The 23,754-nt window shown below is 47.9% G+C and overlaps 1 protein-coding gene and 2 long non-coding RNA genes across 3 annotated transcripts in view; 2 read left to right on the forward strand and 1 right to left on the reverse strand.

Moving 5' to 3' along the window:
• LOC146064432 (uncharacterized) overlaps window positions 1-19,101 on the reverse strand; it is a 61,968-nt gene extending 42,867 nt beyond the window's left edge. Inside the window, exons 1-2 of the mRNA XM_083177905.1 lie at window positions 18,754-19,101; window positions 14,005-14,123 (exon numbers count right to left, since the gene is read on the reverse strand). Coding sequence (XP_083034031.1) covers window positions 14,005-14,123; window positions 18,754-18,994 — 360 coding nt within the window. The 5' untranslated portion in view covers window positions 18,995-19,101. The remainder of the gene's footprint in view (window positions 1-14,004; window positions 14,124-18,753) is intronic.
• On the forward strand, window positions 242-15,204 carry LOC146064434 (uncharacterized). The gene is made up of 3 exons (XR_014471808.1): window positions 242-611; window positions 5,523-5,777; window positions 14,020-15,204. It is a non-coding gene; the product is annotated as an uncharacterized LOC146064434 (long non-coding RNA).
• On the forward strand, window positions 15,395-23,289 carry LOC146064433 (uncharacterized). The gene is made up of 6 exons (XR_014471807.1): window positions 15,395-17,065; window positions 17,162-17,225; window positions 17,471-17,492; window positions 17,588-17,618; window positions 18,441-18,473; window positions 23,140-23,289. It is a non-coding gene; the product is annotated as an uncharacterized LOC146064433 (long non-coding RNA).
• Window positions 23,290-23,754: the final 465 nt, after the last annotated feature.

Below are 23,754 nucleotides of genomic sequence, written 5' to 3' on the forward strand. Positions count from 1 at the left end.
TCTAAGGGGTGGTCCGGGGGTGCACCGGACCACCCATTAGACCGCCGGCACACACATTTTAAAATGACAGCTGGACATGAAGAGCCGTGCGCTGCCTGGCTGTACAGTAACAGCCAAACAGCGCACGGCTCGCTCCACCCCGACTGGAGCGCATGCTATATGTAATCCGGGGAGGGATCTTACAGGACGCCGGGCAGCCAATCACACAAAGACTGGAGACCGGGCTAGTGACACTGGACAAATGTGTGCACCAGCTGCCCGCTCCCCAGAGCAGCCACGCTACAAACACACGTGCTGCAGGTACTGTGTACTGTGCTTGCTGCTAAGATACCTGACCTGATACCGCTGGGGCTGCCTTGAGCTTGAGGAGGCTGTGAGGTGAGCAGCGAGTGCTGCTGTGTTCAAACTTTGGATTTCTCAACTTTCAGTTTCTCTATCAGTGGCTGAGATGAGTCAGCCCCGCCCCCACCTCTCCCGACCCCAGCAGCGTGAGGCAGCTTTTGAAAGCAGGGCAGGCTTCATCACACAAACATGGCAGTGCCTGCAGCATGGTGACACCCACACCAAGGAGCCATCTGCCAGCAGAGTCTTTCCAGCTGCCATTGTTGTAGGTGAGTGCAGCATGGATGCACGGTGTGGGGGATGAGAGGATGTAAGGTGTGGGATGGGGGGTGTTAGAATGCACAGTGTGGGGGATGGGAGGATGTACAGTGTGTGGGATGGGGGGTGTTAGGATGCACAGTGTGGGGGATGGGAGGATGTACAGCAGGGGCGTAGCTAAGGGTTCATGGGCCCTGGTGCGAAAGGTCAGCTTGGGGCCCCCCTACATACAACAAAATTAAAATCTCGGTCTCGGTCCAAGAAAATAAAAGCTGACAAGCCTGAAAGGACTGGAGTCAGAGCTGTTGTGGAACTACACGTCCCAGCATGCCCTACCACAGATTTTAGATAATGGATTTCTAAAACTGTGACAGGGCATGCTGGGACGTGTAGTTCCACTGTAACAGTGGAACTACACATCCCAGCAGTTTTTGCAATTTTTCACATAAACTCATAAGCGGCTTAGGATAAGCCTGACAGGACTCACTGTAGTCGGGCGGTCCTGCTCCTGGCAGCCTACTCCACTCTATTCTGCATCAGCTGGCTCAGCCCAGGCTGTGTCGGGCGCTGGCGTGCTGTGTGATGGCGCGGAAGCGGAGGGAGAGGGAGGTTGGAGCCCGCGTGCGTCGCGCTGACGTCACGCGGCAAGGCGTCCCCTTCCTATTGGCTGCCTGCGGCTGGGGACGGGACACGGTGGCCGTATCTGAGCTGTGATTGGCTGCAGCAGGGGGATTCGGAGCCGCTGCAGCCAATCACAGCTCAGATACGGCCACCGTGTCCCGTCCCCAGCCGCAGGCAGCCAATAGGAAGGGGACCCCTTGCCGCGTGACGTCAGCGCGACGCACGCGGGCCCGCAAAGCAGCACTGGGAACGGGTGCGACTGCGTCCTGTTCGCTTCCCTCTTCCAGGACAGTGGCGGGGGTTGGGCCCCCCTGGCTCAGGGGCCCGGTCGCATCTGCGACCGCTGCGACCCCTGTAGCTACGCCACTGATGTACAGTGTGTGGGATGGGGAGTGTTAGGATGCACAGTGTGGGGGATGGGAGGATGTACAGTGTGTGGGATGGGGGTGTTAGGATGCACAGTGTGGGGGATGGGAGGGTGTACAGTGTGGGATGGGGGGGTGTTAGGATGCACAGTGTGGGGGATGGGAGGATGTACAGTGTGGGATGGAGGGTGTTAGAATGCAGTGTGGGGGATGGGAGGATGTACAGTGTGGGATGGGGGGTGTTAGGATGCACAGTGTGGGGGATGGGAGGATGTACAGTGTGGGATGGAGGGTGTTAGAATGCAGTGTGGGGGATGGGAGGGTGTACAGTGTGGGAATGGGGGGTGTTAGGATGCACAGTGTGGGGGATGGGAGGATGTACAGTGTTTAGGATGGGGTGTTAGGATGCACAGTGTGGGGGATGGGAGGATGTACAGTGTTTGGGATGGGGGTGTACAGTGTTTGGGATGGGGGGTGTACAGTGTGTGGTTTGGGGGGTGATGCACATGTGCAAAGATAGATAGATAGATAGATAGATAGAGGATGGGTCAGCCCAGCACTACAGTGATCTGGAACAATTGCCGTCCAGAGCCAATGTGTAGCTTGGGGGTACGGAGACAGGTAGAGGCACTCCAGTGGGCTTGGTGAGATCAATATTTAATGTGCATAAAACACAATGTTTCGGGGCTACAGACGCCCGGTCTTCAAGGTGTACAATATATTTTATATGTATACATTATATTTTGTACACCTTGAAGACGGGGCATCTGTAGTCCTGAAGCATTGTGTTTTGTGTTTTATGCACATTAAATATTGATCTCACTAGCCCTTCGTGCTTTTACCTTCCTTTCTGGGAAGGGGGAAATATGGGGGGAGCAATAGGCTGAACTTTTGCCTAGAACGCCACTAATGGTGTGTACACACGGCAGATATGCCGTGCTATGCGAGTCCCGATACGATCAGATGGTATCGGGACTCGCATAGCACAGCATGCTGCAGAGGGACAATTGGACTATATAGTGCAGATCTGCACTATATAGTCTTGCCTGCCCTTACTATATCGCTGCCGATTTGTGCTCACTCGGGAGCGCGCATCGGCAGCGCATCGGGCTCGTTAGCCCTAAAAAGCTGACAATTAATATGCGATATGGCTTTCGATGTTCACTATATCGGGAACATCGGAAGCCATATCGCCCCCGTGTGTACACACCATAAGCCTTGCACCGGCCCTGTGCATAGGTTATGTGTGTGGTGTGCTATATAGTTACATAGTTACATAGTAGGTGAGGCTGAATAAAGACTTGCGTCCATCTAGTTCAACCTACGTTTATATGTATACTAGCTGACCCGCCCGGCGTTGCCCGGGAAACCCTTGGGGTTTCTTTATTTCCAAAATTGCTGAGAAATGTCATCTTACAATATGCTGTGCCAAAAACCTAAGATTGTAATTTGTTATAGATTCCACCATAATGTTAGAATGTGTTTGCATTGATACTCAATGACGGCAATGAAATCAGGTGTGGTGTTGTTGTTTGAAACACAACGCTCCTGAGTTGATAACTTGTATGTGTTGATGAATTCCACATCCACTCCTGAGATTTAGCACCTACTGTATGACATATCCTCCAACATCTGATGGTCAGAAATCGGTACAAAATCAGAAAGGGACGTGGCCACACCTCCATTTCTATACTTTCAAATTGTACAGTTTCTAGGGTGTGTAATTACAGGCGCTGAGTGCGAAGGGACCGGGGTGGGTGTTACTTACCCCGCCATAATGAATTAAAAATTCACTGCTCCCTGCCACTGCCACTCCCCTCACCGAACCTGCAGCAGTCTCTGAGGTCTGGGGATCTGTAAAGCACATGCACCGGGCATCTCTACCAAACAGTGGGGCAGCCCCTGAGTGTGGGAGCAGGTCCACGGGCCTGGCCACATGATGTCATGACGCGCCGCACGCTACCCGCACCACTGTAATGCCCCACTGGGAATGGGTGCAATGGGCCAAATTCTTCCCTACACCCGCCGAGCCAATCCACTGATCCAGCCATCACAATCATCAATGGGTGCATTGATAAGTTTTGAGTGTAAGAAGTTGAAGAATAAGACTGAGAAAAAGAATTGCCATGTTACAAAGTGTACAATTTACTCAATAAATTGTGAAAAAATGTAAGTGTACATAGAAGTACAATCAAGAAATGAAAGTAGGATTAAAAAATAAGTTCTGATTCAAACTGATAATTGTTTGGATGGGGTGGGTTGTGAAACAAATCTATAGGTGGGGGTATGGATATTGTGGGCATAATTGGTGTTTGTTACACCTACATGGGGCCCTCAATTGATGGGATTTTCACTACAGTGCAACTGGAGGACTGGAGAGACGGATATTGGGAACAAAGTAGAAATGGTACATTAGGTACAGTTTTTATTTGCCGGTACAGACTGTTAAATAAACGGCAAATTATTTTTTATGTGTTCTGTGTGTTTGTGTGTGTTGTACTGTTTTTGTGTGTGTGTTGTAATGTATGTGGTTTTGTGTGTTATATTGTATGTATCTGTCCAATGCGTAAGTGAGTGAGGTGTGCTATGTATATACAGTATGTGTGTGTTGTGTCTTTGTGTATCTGTGCAAAGTTTAAATGTGTGTTTTGTGTGTGTTGTACTGTTTTTTGGGTGTGTGTGGTGAATGTGGGTGTGTGTTGTGCTGTTAGAGGTATGTTATGTGTGTATATCTGTGCAATGTTTAAGTGTGTGTTCTGTGTATTGTACTGTTTTTGGGTGTGTGTTGTAGTGAATGTTGGTGTGTGTTGTACTGTGAGTTGTGTGTTATGTGTGTGTGTGTTGTGTGTATATCTGCCGAATGTGTAAGTTTGTGAGGTGCGCTACGTATATATGTGTGTGTAGTGTGCTGTGCATATCCTGGCAATGTTTAAGTGTGTGTGTTCTCAGTGGCGTAGCTTGGTTTGGGGCGCCCCCCCCCCCCCGCCGTTAATGGGGGGACGCCCCCCCCCCTCCCCGACAGCCTCCCCACCCCCGCCGTTAATGGGGGGGCGCCTCCCCCACCCCCCACCCCAGCCGCCGGTGCCACCCCCCCCCCCCATCGCCGCAGGCTTACCTGTCTGTGCGTCCCGGCTCCCCTCCTGGCTTCAATTAATAAATCTATGCAGACGGACCACGATAAAATGGCCGCCCCCATACCGCAAACAGTTTCAGAGAACTGTCTGCTTTATGGGGCGGCCATTTTATCGCGGTCCGTCTCCATAGAATTGATTGAAGCCAGGAGTTGTGTGTTTGTTGTACTGTTTTTGGGTGTGTGTTGTAGTGCGTATGGATTTGTATTATACTGCATGCGGTGTGTTTCCAGCGATTTCAGCCCCTATCTCCCCCGTGTGTGAGGTGCTCTACGTAAGTGTGTGAGGTGCTCTACGTATAAATGTGTGTGTTGTGTGCTATGTGTGCGTATGTGGGTACTGTGTGTGTGTGTGTGTGTACAATGTGTACGTGTGTGTGTGTGTGTGTTATGTGTGGTCTATGTATATCCTCAATTATTTCCTAATTGTTTAAAGCCTTCACCATAATGTTAGAATGTGTCTGTCATACTCAATGACAGCAATGAAATCAAGTGTGGAGTTGTTCCTTCGTCCACGGTTCCCCAGATCGTCGATCTTTTCCCCAGATCATCAATGAAGGAAAATTAAAACTTGGTGTTTTTTAAAATTCTAAGTGAAATTTCCCAAAAACGGCTTCGAGGTGCACACCAACAGGTCCAGAGGTATCTTGTTGCCAAATTTGGTGTCTCTGAGTGCCACGGTGTGTCCGCAATGCGACGGACACGCACACACGCACACAGACTCTTTAACTTATTATATAGAAGATGTGTGCAATATGCCAAAATGCAGGTTTTATTATTAATATATTTTTTTTTACCACCCGGAGGACGGGTGGTAGCAGATTGAGGATGAAGCTGTTGTTCCGGATTGCAAAGGCAGCTTCCCCGTTTCCGTCATGGCGGCTCCTGCCTGAGACAGCTCGCCCTCAGTAGCTGGAAGACTGTCAGCCACAGACAGTGGAGAGCGATAAATCTGTCCACCGTCCCCTGAGCGAGAGAGGCCACAGACCGGGTAGAAGGGAGAGAGGGCAGCAGCATCCACCACCGCAATACTTCCCATCCGCTTTCAGGAGCACCTGCAGGTACCGAGGGACAGGCCGCCTCTGCGCTATTGTGGGTCAATGTCACTTGCCTGTCATGCTAAAGTGAGTTCCCCAACCTTCGCTCTTGTCCACGTCCTACTTAGTAGACCAGTTTGGTTACACTGTATATTTCATGGGATATATGAACTTAAACTTGCTGTACCATTGCTAGTTCATTCCTGTTATTTTTATTTTCCATGTAAAATGTTGTGGGAACTTTGTGGTGCCTGCAAAGACAAGATGAGCACTATTTTGTCATAGCTTTCAGTCTAAAAGCTTCATGTGCTTTAAGAAGGCTTTTAGTGGTTTTACAAATGTGGGCTTTTAAAAATGTATTTTGGGTGACCTGTTTTATTACATATAAGAGCTTGAATATTTGGAAAATGCTTGATGCTACGCAATAAAAAATAATAGTAATATAGGTTTATCTCTTCAAGTAAGTTTTAATTGTGCCATAATCGGTAGTGGTACATGCACCTGTGACTGAGCGTTAGCCTGTGTACACACGTTAGATGTGCCTTAAGATCCTATCCATGATCTGATCAGATAGGATCGTGGATAGGATCTTAAGGCACATCCGATTTGCATCCTATCTTGACTATATAGTGCAGATCTGCACTATATAGACAAGGCAGCCAAGACTTTCTGGCTTCCGATACATGAACGCGCATCGGGATCGGATCGGGATCGCAAGGGTTAAAACCCTTGCGATCTGCATCCGATGTTGATCCGATGCCGATCCGATGTTGACTATATAGTCAACATCTGAAAGGAAATCGGACCGTGTGTACACAGCATTAGACATCTGTATTGTGTACTGTACTGTATTAAACTAGTGCAGTCGGAGAGGGTCTGCTTATTGGCTGCAATCTGTCAATGTACCTCCCTGTGCTGGGCAGGAGCACTAACCCAGGAGAATGAAATTCATTCTCCTGACCTGTGCTCATGAGTGAAACTGGTCTTGTTTGAAAGGCACATTTTGTTTTCTTTATATACTATGCGAGGGGGCACCTTTTGATGATTAGTCTCTCCTCTCTGGTCAGGTGGCCACGCCCCCTGTGAGTGCATTTCTCTGGTGGGCCCTTCATGCCCCATTGCATTGGGGGGCATAGTGCATGTGTTTGAGGGGAAAGTGTGTGTGGGTGCAAAATGTGTGTGTACAGTATGTGAATGAGGGCACAGTGCATATGTATGTGGGCACAAGGCATGTGTATAGGGTCATAGTGTGTGTATGGGGGCATTGTGTGTATTGGGGCACAGTGCATGTTTAAAGGGTCACAGTGTGTTTGCGTATTAGGGCACAGTGCATGTGTATGGGGTCACTGTGTGTATATTGGGGCACAGGGCATGTGAAGATGGTCACAGTGTGTGAATTGGGGCACAGTTCAAGTGTATGGGGTCACTGTGTATTGGGTCACAGTGCATGTATAAGGGTCACAGTGTGTTTATAGGGTTAGATTAGTGATGTAGTGCGGCGTATAGGGTAATGTAGTGCAGCATATGGTGATACATATACTTATATCTATAGCAACTTGGAGACATTCAGCATTCAGCAATACTTCATATAAAATTTAAGGTACTTATGTATTATCTGGGCTCCCATGTTAAATGCACCCCATTTTTCCATACCCCTACTATCCAACTACGCATGGAGTTGATTTTATATAGTGTGGCGAGCGCAGCGAGCCGCGGTGCCTGAAGCGTGGCGAGCACAGCGAGCCCCGCGAGGGGACGCGGTCTCGTAAGAAAAACGGGAGCCCAGATATTACATAAGTACCAAATTTAATAAAGTGCACGTCTACAAGTTTCTACTGTGGCTGTGTGCTGGCGCCAATTTACATTATTGTGGTTGTGTAAGTTGGGGCCCCACTGCACCTCTTTGCCCAGGGGCACATAATGCTGTTAAGATGACCCTGCGCTGGACCGCAAGCCAATAAGAGCTAGCGGTCCGGCAGCCAATCAGGAGCGGCCACCAATACTACCAATGTCGCTCCAGCACGAACATTGCAGATATCGATGGAGCTGTTACAGCCAGGCAGCACACAGCTCTTTCAGCCCAGCTGTCATTTATTTAAATTGTGTGCGCCCGGTGTCAGTGTCACTACCCCTTGGCAATGAGCATGTATTCCCCCTTGGCATCGAGCAAGAAGCCCCTGGCAACGAGCATGAAGCCCCTGGCATCAAGCAAGAACCCCCTAGCAATGAGCATATAGATAAGAGGCACTTATATGTCAAATATGTAATGGGCATTATGGTGTGTGGCCTTATGCGTAATTGTCATTACGGCACGTGGCTTTATTTGTAATGGGTATTACGGAGTTTGCTAAAATGTGTAATGGGCATTACGGTGTGTGATCTAATGTGTAATACCACGCCCCTTTTTGTGATGACACGCCTCCTTCCCATGAGGCCACGCCCCTTTTCGCCACGCGGCTTCGCCGCGCAAAGGTCTGGCTTACTTCAGTATTTGGATCTGGGACCACCCATTACCATATTTCTAGATTCGCCTATGGTCTTATCTCCTTACCAGTCCTTGATCCATTAGGCACGTGAGGCATGTGCCTAGGAGTGGCAAATGTTTGGGGGCGGCAGTTGGATGCTTGTGATAGTACGGTCTACCTGAATGTACCTGTGACTGCAAAATATCCACTGTACTATACCCATCTTCAAAAGATTTTAAATGGTGAGGACATGCCGATATCACTCCTGTAAACTGTCCTACATAGTAAATATGTATACATAATAAAAAAATGTCACCGTTATTGTTATGCCTAGGAGCGCCCTCACCTCTAAATCCATCCCTGGATCTGCCGAATGGCTGAGCATGTACCGTGAAATGACAGGACAGAACCTAGAGGATTCAACATGAAATATTTTACCATTTTAGGTCATGTGTTATTCTACCTTTCAATTGAAGTGGCAGAGTAATTCATCCAAATTGTGGCAATAAGAAATCCATATTTGCCTGAATGTATCAATACTCAGTAGATCAGTATAAGCAAATTGCCCGCATCCACACATGCTCACATGAGCAAGAAAGTAAGCCCCATACACACAGGGCGATTCTACCCCATATCGACAGGGATATGGTCGCTCAGCAACCATATCCCCGTGTGTACGGGGCGACGGGGTGGTCACTGGTCGGTGAAGCATACTCCTGTGACCAGCGGCTTCCGTCTTGTTTTTTCAGCAACCATCTCTGGTCACTGATGAAAAATGGGCCACTGTCTCCTAAATAATGATGTTAAATTATATGCCAAATTACTGTCCCTGGGTCCCCTTCTCCCTAAATTGATACATGATCGCCAGGTTGGGTTTGTGAAGGGGCGGGAGGCTCATAGATCTGATCCATTACATTAAGTTAGGCAAACAACATGCAATTTTCTTGTCTACTGACGCGGAGAAGGCCTTTGATAGGATCGACTGGCAGTTTATGGAAGGTCTTCTTCGTAGTATGGGACTGGGACATCATTGTCTACAACGTAAACTTGCTCTATACAGCTCCACTTCTGCAAAAGTCCGGGTTAATGGGGCTCTCTCATCTCCTTTGATAATACACAATGGCACACGTCAAGGTTGCCCCCTCTCTCCAACTATTTTTGTTTTATGTATGGAGGCTTTAGCACAGGCGATCCGAGTCAATGGGGACATTAAGGGGGTACAGGTGGGGGACTGTGAATATAAGTTAGCTCTATTCGCTGATGACCTCTTCGCCACGCTCAATGAACGTGTGACAACCCTCCCTGCTCTTATGCATGAGTTTTCACAGATTCAGCCTTCTATCCAAACTTAAAATTAACTACTCTAAATCAATTGCTCTTAATATCTCCACTCCTGCCAGCAATGTGGAGGGTCTCAGAGACTCTTACCAATTTCTTTGGCATCCATCCCATATCAAATATCTGGGGGTGTTGCTATCTCCAAACATTAATAACCTTTTCAATCTTATCTTTTCCCCCCTCCTAGCTAAGTTTAAAGTTGATCTCCAGAAGTGGTCTCTTTTGAGGCTTTCCTGGTTTGGCACTCCCGAACTAGGGGAGGATTGCAACTCCCTCAGTTCTTAAATTATTACTATGCAGTGCAGGGGGCTAGAATAGTCGAGATGTCCAGAATCCCTTCTACTAAACAGTGGGTGCACATCTTAAACCATGCCACCGCTGTACCTTCGCACATTCTCCCCTGGATTACTAAATTACCCCGTTTCTCACATCCCACGTTGCGCCCTACTATTAAGTGCTGGCAGAAATTCAAACACTATACTCTATTTAGCCCTGGACTTTCCCTTCCTACACCCCTTTTTGGCAATCCGGACTCCTGGCTTCGATTCCCTTTCCCTGTCGACCTGGTCCATTGCTCCCGCATTTACCACTTACGTTCCTTCACAGACCTCCATTGCCTGCAATGGTCATTCTGGGCATACTTACAATTCCAACACTACACTCTTTTCACACTACATCGTCTAGATGGACCCCAACCAAATTTGAACAATTATGCCTAGATGACTCATCACCTAAACATCTAGTTTCTATTATTTACCAACTGTGCTTAGATGCCATATCTCCTGATCTCCCTCCCTTTGTTAAGGTATGGCAATCTGAGTTGACAATTAATATACCAGATGATCAGTGGCCTACGATATTACAATATATGTTTGCCAAATCATTTTTCGACTCAAATCCTTGAAACCCAATATAAAATCCTCTCCAGGTGATACAGATGTCCGGTGCACATGCACAGGATGTTCCCAAATATCGCTGATATATGTTGGCGATGTCAACGTTCTCAGGGCTCCCTGCTACACATCTGGTGGCTGTGCCCCGAGCTGACCGAATTCTGGATGACGATTAGAAGATTATCCATGCTGATTACTGATATTCCCTTACCACACACTCCGGAGTTCAGGTTGCTTAACTATATGGATATCCCTATCTCTAAATTCAAAAAATCCCTACTCCGACACTTAATGAATGCCGCAAGAGCAATTATACCCTGTTTTTGGAGATCACAAACACGCCCACCGATATCCCACTGGTTCCTAAGACTTGACCGTTACATGCTTATGGAGGACCTCATGTCCTCTTCCAAATTACCCTTTAATACCTTTACCACCACCTCGTCCCCCTGGTAAACTTTAAAGAAAGCAATGACTATGCATCATATGTTACTATGCCTTCACTGGCAAATACCCCACAATCCTAACATGACACTGGAGGAATACCCCATATTCCCTTCATTTCTATTCTCCTTTCTTCCTTTTCTCTCTATGTTCTCCTATAACTATATTTTTTGAATACTGTACGTACCTCAAAATGTGTTACTTTTTCTAGTTTGTGATGTCCATAGGCGTGCGCAGCCCATTTTCTTAGGGGGTGCACCATAGGAGGGGCGTGTCCATCACCGCCTACTGGGCGTGTCCATCACCGCCTACTGGGCATGTTCATCATTGCCTATTATTAAACATAATTCCACACACTGTAATGCCCATTAGACATAATGCCACACACAATAATGCCCATCACACATGCCCCCTATGCACACACAGGTATATACATACAGAGCCCCCACACACATAGTATACATATACACAGCCCCCTACAGTATGCTCACACATATACACACATACACCCCCTCTATGCATGCACATGCACACACACACACACACACACACACACATTATACATACAGGCACAGCATGCACACACATACATACACATACACACACACACACACACACACACAGATGTATTGTAGTATACACAGAGCCCCCTCCCACACACCCACACAGCATACATACAGTATACACAGCCCCTCTATGCAGACACACATGCAGTATACATACAAAAAGCTGATACACACACACACACACACCTTTTTGACATAATAAAAAGCAGGCAGCATGATTAAAGACAAATATAAAAATAACTTTTTATACACCCCCCCCCCCCCATAAAACAAAGCCATAGACTGCCCAGATAATATACAAATCCCCCTGTTACAGCACCTCCTGAGTCCCGATAAGTTGAGCACACCTGCAGCAAATTTCTATCAGCAGGAAATCCTCACTCCTCCGTCCCTAGTCCTCACCAGCGAAGCTGTGCACGTCAGCTCCCCCTAGAGGCAGCCAGGTGCGTCACTAGATAATACAGATAGTACTGTAGTATCCTCCTGCAGCAGCCTCGGCCACGTCTGTCACACACTGCAGCCGGCCTGCGCTTGCTCCCCGATGTCGGCTCTGGCTGCATCTGTGAGGGGGGTGCCCATCATTAGTGCACCCCTGGCACCCCCTGTGCGCACGCCTATGGCTCTGCCAGGGGTTAACATGCTCGTTGCCATGGATTAACATGCTCTGCCATGGGCTACATGCTTTGCCAGGGGTTAACATGCTCGTTGTCATGGAGTTACAGTACATTCTCTGCCAGGGGTTACATGCTGACTTCCAGAGTTGGATCTTAGCCCCAGCAGCATGCAGGGAGGCAGCAGACACAGAGCAACCAGCCACCCACCTTCCATCTTGAAACACAGTGACCTGGACATCGGTGGCACCTGCTGCTGCTGGTGGCGGCTGGGATAGGAATGTGGGGAGTAGGGTGGGCTGCGATTCTGCGGAGTGGGTGGTACTACCATGGAAGGTGGCCTGTCTCTGACCCAGTTCCTCCCAGCACCCAGGGACTACCTACCCTAAGTATCCTCCTGTCGCGGAGCCACGGTAAACTCCTGTCACATGGCTGTCTCTCAGCAGGCCCTGGAGTGCCTCAAAAGGACCTCTGTGATGCTGCTGCCCCCATGCAGGCCCACGTCTGCCCACATCCGCAATCCCAATGCCGCCGCTGAACAGCTGACTCCGGCACACTCAGACCCACCAAATAAAAAAAGAACGGTGTGTCCAGACCAGGGCCCCACTGACAGGCCCGGGCCCGGGTAAAGTGTACCTGCTTTCCCCCCCTCTCGGCACCCCTGGTCAGTATATAAAAGGTGTACACAGCGCTGTGTGTGTAGTCTGTGTATATAATAATTGTACACAGTGCTGTGTATGTATGTCAGCATATAATAGGTGTACACAGCGCTGTGTATGTATGTCAGTGTATATAGTAGATGTACACAGCGCTGTGTATGTAGGTCAGTGTATAATCGGTGTACACAGCTTTGTGTATATATGTCAGTTTATAATAGGTGTACACAGCGCTGTGTGCATATGTCAGTGTACACAGCACTGTGTATGTATGTCAGTATATAATAGTTGTACACAGCGCTGTGTATTTATGTCAGTATATAATAGGTGTACACAGCACTGTGTATGTATGTCAGTGTTTATAATAGGTGTACACAGTGTTGTGTATGTATGTCAGTATATAATAGGTGTACACAGCGCTGTCTATTTTTGTAAGTGTATATAATAGGAGTACACAGCGCTGTGTATGTATGTCAGTATATATAATAGGTTTACACAGCTATGTATGTCAGTATATAATACATGTACACAGAGCTGTGTATGTATGTCAGTGTATAATAGGTGTACACAGCGCTGTGTATGTATGTCAGTATATATAATAGGTGTACTGTATGCGCTGTATGTATGTTAGTGTATAAAATAGGTGTACACAGCGCTGTGTACTGTATGTATGTCAGTGTATATAATAGATGTACACAGTGCTGTGTACACCTATTATATACACTGACATACATACAGTACACAGCGCTGTGTACTGTATGTATGTCAGTGTACATAATAGGTGTACACAGTGCTGTGTATCAGTATATAATAGGTGCACAAAGCGCTGTGTATGTATGTCAGTATACAATAGGTGTACACAGCGCTATGTATGTATGTCAGTGTATATAATAGGTGTACACAGCGCTGTGTATGTATGGCAGTGTATGTAATAGGTGTACACAGTGCTGTGTGTATGTCAGTGTATATAATAGATGTACACAGTGCTGTGTGTCAGTATATAATAGGTGTACACAGCCCTGTGTATGTATGTCAGTGCACACAGCGCTGTGTATGTATGTCAGTGTATATAATAGGTGTACACAGCGCTGTGTATGTATATCAGTGTACACAGCACTGTGTATGTATATCAGTGTACACAGCGCTGTGTATGCATATCAGTGTACACAGCACTGTGTATGTATATAAAGGCTCGGATACACCACGGACAGTTACCGGTAACAATACATAAATCAGTAAAGAATGATCACATGTGACCTGGCTCAGTAACGCACTAACCCTTTCTCCCATTAGGATCCTGTATACGGCAGAGTGAGGCCGGGACCAAGCAGCCAGAAGCTGTATACACCTCCCAGGTTCTGCGAGGGATCTTCTCCATCCAGACGCATCCGGGAAACCTAAAATACAGAGCACAGAATAATGTGACTTTCCAGCAGAATATAATACACAGAATCCCCCAGATTTCTCTATCATTATCCTGCTCCCCAATAGTACTGGGGGCCCCTATGTTCCAGCATCATTCATATAACGCACAATGCTTTTACTGGATCATCAACACCACATCTGTTACCTATGTAATATTCATGTTAGTGTAATTAGTATCTGAGGATCCGTGGGATGGGAATCAATGCACCCCCACATTGTACCCCAGATTCTTTCATGTTCCTCCCTATGTGTGATACAAGCTATGTGCAAAACTTATTCTATGGCAGAGGTGGGCAACGGGCGGCCCGCGGGCCAGATGCGGCCCGCGAGACGCTTATTTCCGGCCCGCCGCACTGACATTCAGTACCAACTATGAATAGCCGCTTGTCATTTAAATTGCAGAGGGGACCGGGAGAGATCTGTTCCGGCGCCGCTGCTGTCAATGGTGGCCTGTGCTTGTCGCGCACAGCATTACTGGGAGCGTGGGAGGGGATGCGGTGACGCGACAGCCGCTTTGCTGCCATTGGTTGCTACGCCCGCCGTGTGACCGCGTCCCCTCCCACACCACAATAATGTTGTGCACTGTGCAGGGCGGGCGCAGTCCGGATTCCACATCTCTGAGGCGGTAAATGTTAACTCGCCTCTCTCCTGCCTTCCCCTCTCAGCTACTTGCCTCTTTCCTGGCTTCCCCTCTCAGCTACTTGCCTCTTTCCTGGCTTCCCCTCTCAGCTACTTGCCTCTTTCCTGGCTTCCCCTCTCAGCTACTTGCCTCTTTCCTGGCTTCCCCTCTCAGCTACTTGCCTCTTTCCTGGCTTCCCCTCTCAGTTACTTGCCTCTTTCCTGGCTTCCCCTCTCAGCTACTTGCCTCTTTCCTGGCTTCCCCTCTCAGCTACTTGCCTCTTTCCTGCCTTCCCCTCTCAGCTACTTGCCTCTTTCCTGGCTTCCCCCCTATCTCAGACGCCACTGATACATTTTATTAAAGCAAAGTAAGGAGCAGGCTATTTTCTCTGCATTAGTTTTAAATATATATATATATATATATATATATATATATTCATACATACACACATCTATACATTATAGATGTGTGTGTGTGTGTGTGTATATATATATATATATATATATATATATACACACACACACATCTATAATGTATAGATGTGTGTATGTATGAATATATATATATATATATATATAAATATATAGATACCCACACACAGTGTTACATGTGTGTGTATATATATATATATATATATATATATATAATAAAAGTGCGTGGTCCGGCACCTGGGGAGTATCCAAAGATAGTGAGGCAGCACTCATCCGGATTTGTAGAAAATAAATGCAGACCTGACAACTGCAGCGAGAAGTTCAAGTTATCATTGGTTCGGCCCTCCGACACACTTCAGATTTTTCATACGGCCCCCGACAGAAATTAATTGGCCACCCCTGTTCTATGGGAATGTCAAACAATCTCTCTCCCATTGTATAAAGCTGTTTGTCCACTATTACATACATACAGACATACATGCATACATACATACATGAATACATACATACATACATACATCATACCTCCCAACATTAGACCTAAGGCAAGTGGGACGTTGTGTGCAGCCAGCATTTTGGGGGTGTGGCCTATACTTGCCACGGGCAGGAGGCGGGAACATCTAAAAAAAACAGGACGGTCCCACAAAAAGCGAAACAGTTAGAGGTATGCCTGCATGCCTATATAAACAATGCACAAGGGACACATGTGAAAAGAGCTTATAGGAAGGTGGTATAATGCTAATAACAAAAGCGAGGGAGCGCTGGTAGGAGTGTAAGCAGTGGGACAAGCCAATAGGACATAAGTCTGGAGAAGTGATAATGCAGCAGCCATTCAGCTGCTGTCAATTTTCCAACCCAGCCTGTAACATGACAGTTAGGAGCTGACTGGTTTAAGATGGCCATACACCTACAGATTGATTGTCATATCTGGCTGGTTGGAACAAACACCTGGTAATATCTGAGTGACAGTTTGTCAGTTTTCCAGCATCTCACAGCAAATGGTCAACTGTCATCTGCTGTTATCCACTACCAGGCTTTTGTTCCAGCCAGCCAGATCAGACAATAAATCTGTAGCTGTTTGGCCAGCTTATGTGTGTCACACGGGAACTTACATATAACATACATGTGATATAATCTGCGGCGAGTCACCAGGGATCACCACACACGTGGGGAGACCACATAGAGATGTCTGGGAAACTGGGATTTTTCTCCCTAGATCCCAAACAAATACAAAGATATGACAACAAACCTCCACTGCATATAAGGATCACACTGTAAGAAAGCTCCTGCAGCAGGAGATCACAGCTGGGGATGATGTCACAGACACATCATGACATCACACACGCAGAGTTCTGAGAGATTGCCTTGGAACCCTCACTTCTCACTACGAGTTGCAAAATGGAGGTATGTTTTCCTTGAGCTCCCTAATTTCTTGTATTTGTGGCTCTTTTCCTGCCCCAAACTTTTTTCTGTTGTCTCCAAACATTGTCATTCTTATTTAGGCCTAAATGCTAAATAAGCCGCCTGCCCTCTCTTCGTCCAGGCGCTCGCAAATATAAGTCAGTATCAACTGACTTATATTTGCAAAGGCGGGTAAAACCTGACCATCTAATGATTTGCACTGCTGCGGGCACATGCGAGGGGATATGGTGGCGACGGTGTCACAGGGATACGTGGGTCGGTGTCACAGGGACTCGGTAACCTGTGAGCTTCGCAGGTTACCCAGTCTATTAGAATGACCCCCTTGGGTTACGGTAGATCTCTGGGCAGGTTTAAGGTTAAAATCAATGGTAAACTATTTCTCATTCCCTCTGCAGGAGATGGAGTACAGATACTTTATGTGGAGTGTTATGAAGCACAAAGTGTGAGTGTTGTTATTACTCCTCATCTGTATAACTGAGTGCTGTCAGATGGCCCATCAATTCCAGTCCCTATAATACTCTGTATATTCTGTTTCTAGGGAATTTCCTCAAAAAGTCCCCAAATTAAACTGGGTGATTGGCTATAGATGCCCGAAGCCTTTTGTAAGTTATTTACATTTCTTATATCTATGTCTCTCTCTATGTGGCCATTTATTATGCAATATATTACGTATCCCCTAAATGTATGTAGGAGGGACCCCAGCAGGAATCTCCGATCCCTTCTGCGTTCTCTGCTGTCCTGTCACTCCCCCAAATGCTCCCCTATATACACAACCAGGAATGGTGACATGTATGACACACATTTAATGGGTTATATTGTCGAATAATCTTCTTTTTCCCCTCTGCAGCAGAAGCTGGTGCCCATACCAGGTACGTCCTCAGATGTTACTAATTACCTTTTATTATATACAAATTGTTGTAGTTTTATACAATAAACCATGTAATATCCTCATTTTATTCCTCAGAGGTGTCACCAGGGAAGGAAACAGAAGTGAGGTAATTATATAATTTTATTACTTGCACAATATTAGTCTGGTAGAACAGGGCCTCCACATGACGTCGTTAGGTGACTTTGCATCACTTGTCATCGTGTGGGGCTGATTCATACCTGTGGGAAAAGTCAGCCCCACACCATCAAATGTATTTCCCCCCTCCGTGTGCAGTGCGGTGTAAGCCAATAGTCAGGGGCGGATTTAGGGATGAGGGCGCCCCTAGGCACAACAATAATGTTTACTAAGTAGGACAGTTTATAGGGGCAGTATCTGCATGTCCTATCCATTTACACTCTATTTAAGATGGAATATAGTACAGTACAGGGGATATTTTGCAGTTATTGGTACATTTTGGGCTGACCGTACTATCACAGGCATCCAAGTGCCGCCCCCAAACATGTGCCGCCCCTAGGCCGGTGCCTCACGTGCCTAATGGGACATTCGGCTCTGCCAATAGTAACCCGGCGCTGCGATGGCCGTAGGAATATCGGGGGCTGATGACGCCAGCAGCCATTCCTCCCAGCGGCCGGGCCCGTCTGCTTTTATGTGTGTCACTCTCAAATGACGCTAGGGTAACGCACACACACGCAGAATGGCTTTTAATCAACCAGCGTACAGCCTGCGATTGCAGGCCATCACCAGCTGTGGCCGCATGGAGGGCTTGTGCATGCGCGGTTCTCCGATAATCCAATCATCACATAATCCATTCCTAGCCGTACTTACATAATATACAGAAACGTACTTACATAATATACAATAATAATTATAAGTATTGCAGGGATCAGCTGCTAACTGTCACTTCTTTTCTGTTCTGGATTTGTTATAGGACGGTGATGATCAATAACTGGACCTATGATGAGTAGGTATCTGATTGACTGTATTATGGAGCGCAGATAAGATACATGCATCCCATTGGACGTGTCACTACAATCCCGGGTGTACAGCAGTATATACTGACATTCCATGGCAGTATACAGAGTTATTTTGTTTCTGTGCAGGGTAAATACAGCCTGCTTTATTTTTACTGCAATACTGATCTACGCTTACACATCTGCTCGCACAGAGGTAAAACTATTCGATGGTTTCTCACCATCAAATGATTTCCCCTCTGTTCACTATAAGAAGTAGCCAGGACTTACTTTTTAGTAGAACGGTGATGGCTGATTTGAAGGCGGTGATGTCATCCACCTGCCCCGAGTAGGCAGCGGCATGGGCTCCGCCCAGCATTTCTATGGGTGCGCCCACCGTTTTTGTAGGTCCACCCATCGACGTGGGTTTTTGTGGGTCCACCCAGGGACGCCCCCTGTCTGTCAAGAAAGAAAAAGTTATCTGAAGCTGCTCGCAGCCAGGGCCTGCATGACAATGCGCAGACTCAAACATTGGCCAAGGGTGCGAATTCGGACCTTCTGAATCGGTGCCTAGATCTAGCACACAGGCAGAGGTCAGACCATGGAATAGAATTACTAAGCAGCAGCATTTACCAGCTGCTGATTCTCTGCTGATCTTGGTTCTGATCATGTAACAGAAACACAACTGGTTTTACTGTACATTTCAGGGTCAGACCTGTAGAGAAACTCTCATGTGTATATTGTGTATAGTGCGGTAGTGTCACGTTGTGTGGATCACACTAATGTGCTGCTGAGCTTTGTGTATCACCTCTAATTATTATTATTCTACCCCAACAGCAGTCCCAACATGTCATCTGCGTACAGATGGGGCAGGTCCCATCCTTGCTGGGGGGTCGCCAGAACGCACGCGCTGGCGACCCGCCAGCAGCCACGCCAGCGAGGAGACTGAGACGCGCGTCTCAGTCTCCGTCGCTAGCGCGACGGAAACCCTGTCCGTCTCCTCCTCAGGGAGACGGACAGGGTTAGGGGGGGTTAGGGGGGGGTGCGGGCAGGCGGCGGGGACCCCGGGTTACCGCCGGCAAGCCGGCGGGGACCCGAGGGAACGGATGGAAGCGCCGTCGGAAGGGGACGCGCGCGCCGCTCGTGCGCGCGCGTCCCCTTCTCACCATCGCCATGGCGCTGGCGGGGGATGGCGGCTGGCGACGCCAGCGCCATCCCCTGCCAAGATGGGAGAAGACCCATCTGTAAGTAGCTGTTATCTTTCTCTAACATGTGCCCAGTAACACCCGCACCAGGTATTAGTCATGTGTACCCCTGTATATACAGCCCATGGTAGTATAAGGACATAGAGGGGGCCGTCATACACATCAGTATGTGCCCAGCTTACACCCAGTAACACCCACACCAGGTATTAGTCATGTGTACCCTGTATATACAACCCATGGTAGTATAAGGACATAGAGGGGGCCGTCATACACATCAGTATGTGCCCAGCTTACACCCAGTAACACCCACACCAGGTATTAGTCATGTGTACCCTGTATATACAGCCCATGGTAGTATAAGGACATAGAGGGGGGACCGTCATACACATCAGTATGTGCCCGGCTTATACCCAGTAACACCCGCACCAGGCATTAGTCACGTGTACCCTGTATATACAGCCCATGGTAGTATAAGGACATAGAGGGGGACCGTCATACACATCAGTATGTGCCCGGCTTACACCCAGTAACACCCACACCAGGTATTAGTCACGTGTACCCCTGTATATACAGCCCATGGTAATATAAGGACATAGAGGGGGACCGTCATACACATCAGTATGTGCCCGGCTTACACCCAGTAACACCCGCACCAGGCATTAGTCACATGTACCCCTGTATATACAGCCCATGGTAGTATAGGGACATAGAGGGGGGACCGTCATACACATCAGTATGTGCCCGGGTTACGCCCAGTAACACCCGCACCAGGTATTAGTCACGTGTACCCCTGTATATACAGCCCATGGTAGTATAAGGACATAGAGGGGGACCGTCATACACATCAGTATGTGCCCGGCTTACACCCAGTAACACCCGCACCAGGTATCAGTCACGTGTACCCCTGTATATACAGCCCATGGTAGTATAATGACATAGAGGGGGGACCGTCATACACATCAGTATGTGCCCGGCTTACACCCAGTAACACCCGCACCAGGTATTAGTCACGTGTACCCCTGTATATACAGCCCATGGTAGTATAAGGACATAGAGGGGGACCGTCATACACATCAGTATGTGCCCGGCTTACACCCAGTAACACCCGCACCAGGTATTAGTCACGTGTACCCCTGTATAGACAGCCCATGGTAGTATAAGGACATAGAGGAGGCCGTCATACACATCAGTATGTGCCCGACTTACACCCAGTAAAACCCGCACCAGGTATTAGTCACGTGTACCCCTGTGTATACAGCCCATGGTAGTATAAGGACATAGAGACCGTCATACACATCAGTATGTGCCCGGCTTACACCCAGTAACACCCGCACCAGGTATTAATCATGGTACCCCTGTATATACAGCCCATGGTAGTATAAGGACATAGAGGGGGGACCATCATACACATCAGTATGTGCCCGGCTTACATCCAGTAACACCCGCACCAGGTATTAGTCACGTGTACCCTGTATATACAGCCCATGGTAGTATAATGACATAGAGGGGGGACCGTCATACACATCAGTATGTGCCCAGCTTACACCCAGTAACACCCACACCAGATATTAGTCACGTGTACCCCTGTATATACAGCCCATGGTAGTATAATGACATAGAGGGGGGACCGTCATACACATCAGCATGTGCCCAGCTTACACCCAGTAACACCCGCACCAGGTATCAGTCACGTGTACCCCTGTATATACCGCCCACGGTAGTATAAGGACATAGAAGGGGGACGTCATACACATCAGTATGTGCCCGGCTTACACCCAGTAACACCTGCACCAGGCATTAGTAACGTGTACCCCTGTATATACAGCCCATGGTAGTATAAGGACATAGAGGGGGGCCGTCATACACATCAGTATGTGTCAGCTTACACCCAGTAACACCCACACCAGGTATTAGTCACAGGTACCCTGTATATACAGCCCATGGTAATATAAGGACATAGAGGGGGCCGTCATACACATCAGTATGTGCCCGGCTTACACCCAGTAACACCCGCACCAGGTATTAGTCACGTGTACCCTGTATATACAGCCCATGGTAGTATAAGGACATAGAGGGGGCCGTCATACACATCAGTATGTGCCCAGCTTACACCCAGTAACACCCACACCAGGTATTAGTCACGTGTACCCTGTATATACAGCCCATGGTAGTATAATGACATAGAGGGGGGACCGTCATACACATCAGTATGTGCCCGGCTTACACCCAGTAACACCCACACCAGGTATTAGTCACGTGTACCCTGTATATACAGCCCATGGTAGTATAAGGATATAGAGGGGGCCGTCATACACATCAGTATGTGCCCGGCTTACACCCAGTAACACCCACACCAGGTATTAGTCACGTGTACCCTGTATATACAGCCCATGGTAGTATAAGGACATAGAGGGGGTACCGTCATACACATCAGTATGTGCCCGGCTTACACCCAGTAACACCCGCACCAGGTATTAGTCACGTGTACCCTGTATATACAGCCCATGGTAGTATAAGGACATAGAGGGGGTACCGTCATACACATCAGTATGTGCCCGGCTTACACCCAGTAACACCCGCACCAGGTATTAGTCACGTGTACCCTGTATATACAGCCCATGGTAGTATAAGGACATAGAGGGGGCCGTCATACACATCACTATGTGCCCGGCTTACACCCAGTAACACCCGCACCAGGTATTAGTCACAAGTACCCTGTATATACAGCCCATGGTAGTATAAGGACATAGAGGGGGACCGTCATACACATCAGTATGTGCCCGGCTTACACCCAGTAACACCCGCACCAGGTATTAGTCACGTGTACCCCTGTATATACAGCCCATGGTAGTATAATGACATAGAGGGGGCCGTCATACACATCAGTATGTGCCCGGCTTACACCCAGTAACACCCGCACCAGGTATTAGTCACGTGTACCCTGTATATACAGCCCATGGTAGTATAAGGACATAGAGGGGGTACCGTCATACACATCAGTATGTGCCCGGCTTACACCCAGTAACACCCGCACCAGGTATTAGTCACGTGTACCCTGTATATACAGCCCATGGTAGTATAAGGACATAGAGGGGGCCGTCATACACATCACTATGTGCCCGGCTTACACCCAGTAACACCCGCACCAGGTATTAGTCACGTGTACCCCTGTATATAAAGCCCATGGTAGTATAATGACATAGAGGGGGGACCATCATACACATCAGTATGTGCCCGGCTTACACCCAGTAACACCCGCACCAGGTATTAGTCACGTGTACCCCTGTATATACAGCCCATGGTAGTATAAGGACATGGAGGGGGGACCGTCATACACATCAGTATGTGCCCGGCTTACACCCAGTAACACCCGCACCAGGTATTAGTCACGTGTACCCTGTATATACAGCCCATTGCATATACAGTCTCTTCCATTGCACAGTCCTATAATATAATCTCTGTTCTTTGTTAGTAAACCAGCGAGGTTCACCCAGAAATGGTGGAGGAAGCAAGTCACCAAGTGAGTAGTAACCGGATATTGGCCGTGAGTAAGACCTGATCGGGCAATTCGTATGACTGCGCATGCAAACAGCCGTCCTTTTGATTACAGCCAGTGAGTGATTGGCTAGCTATTGTTATCCATACGAAAGTTGATTGACAGGCGAGGGGAGTAACGCTGGCGTGTTTCTGGCGGTAGTGAGGGCCCGCTGATGTCAGCAGCGGCCTCATTGTCCCCATCACCATTGCAGCGCCAAGTAACGCCTAGCTTACTCAGCACTGCGAACAGTTGGGAAAACCATTCCATGGTGAGTGATTGTGAAGGGTCTTCTTCTCCCGTGACTGGCAGCGATCATGTGTACATTGGTGCGGGAAGGGGGTGTTTGCAGTTGGCAGGGTGGCCCAGGTCTGAATCGGGACGGTAATCCCTTCTCATTCCAGCATTACCCTATAGTAAGGGCTATATTACATGGGGGCGGTGGAGACGGGGACATTACCAGATATGGCACCATGATTAATGTAACCTATACCAGGTGGTATAAATAGGGGTCAGTGATCCCTGATACTGCCTCGTAGTGATTGTATGTTG

Source organism: Crinia signifera, chromosome 3, assembly GCF_055691185.1.
Source record: "Crinia signifera chromosome 3, ASM5569118v1, whole genome shotgun sequence".
NCBI lineage: Eukaryota > Metazoa > Chordata > Amphibia > Anura > Myobatrachidae > Crinia > Crinia signifera.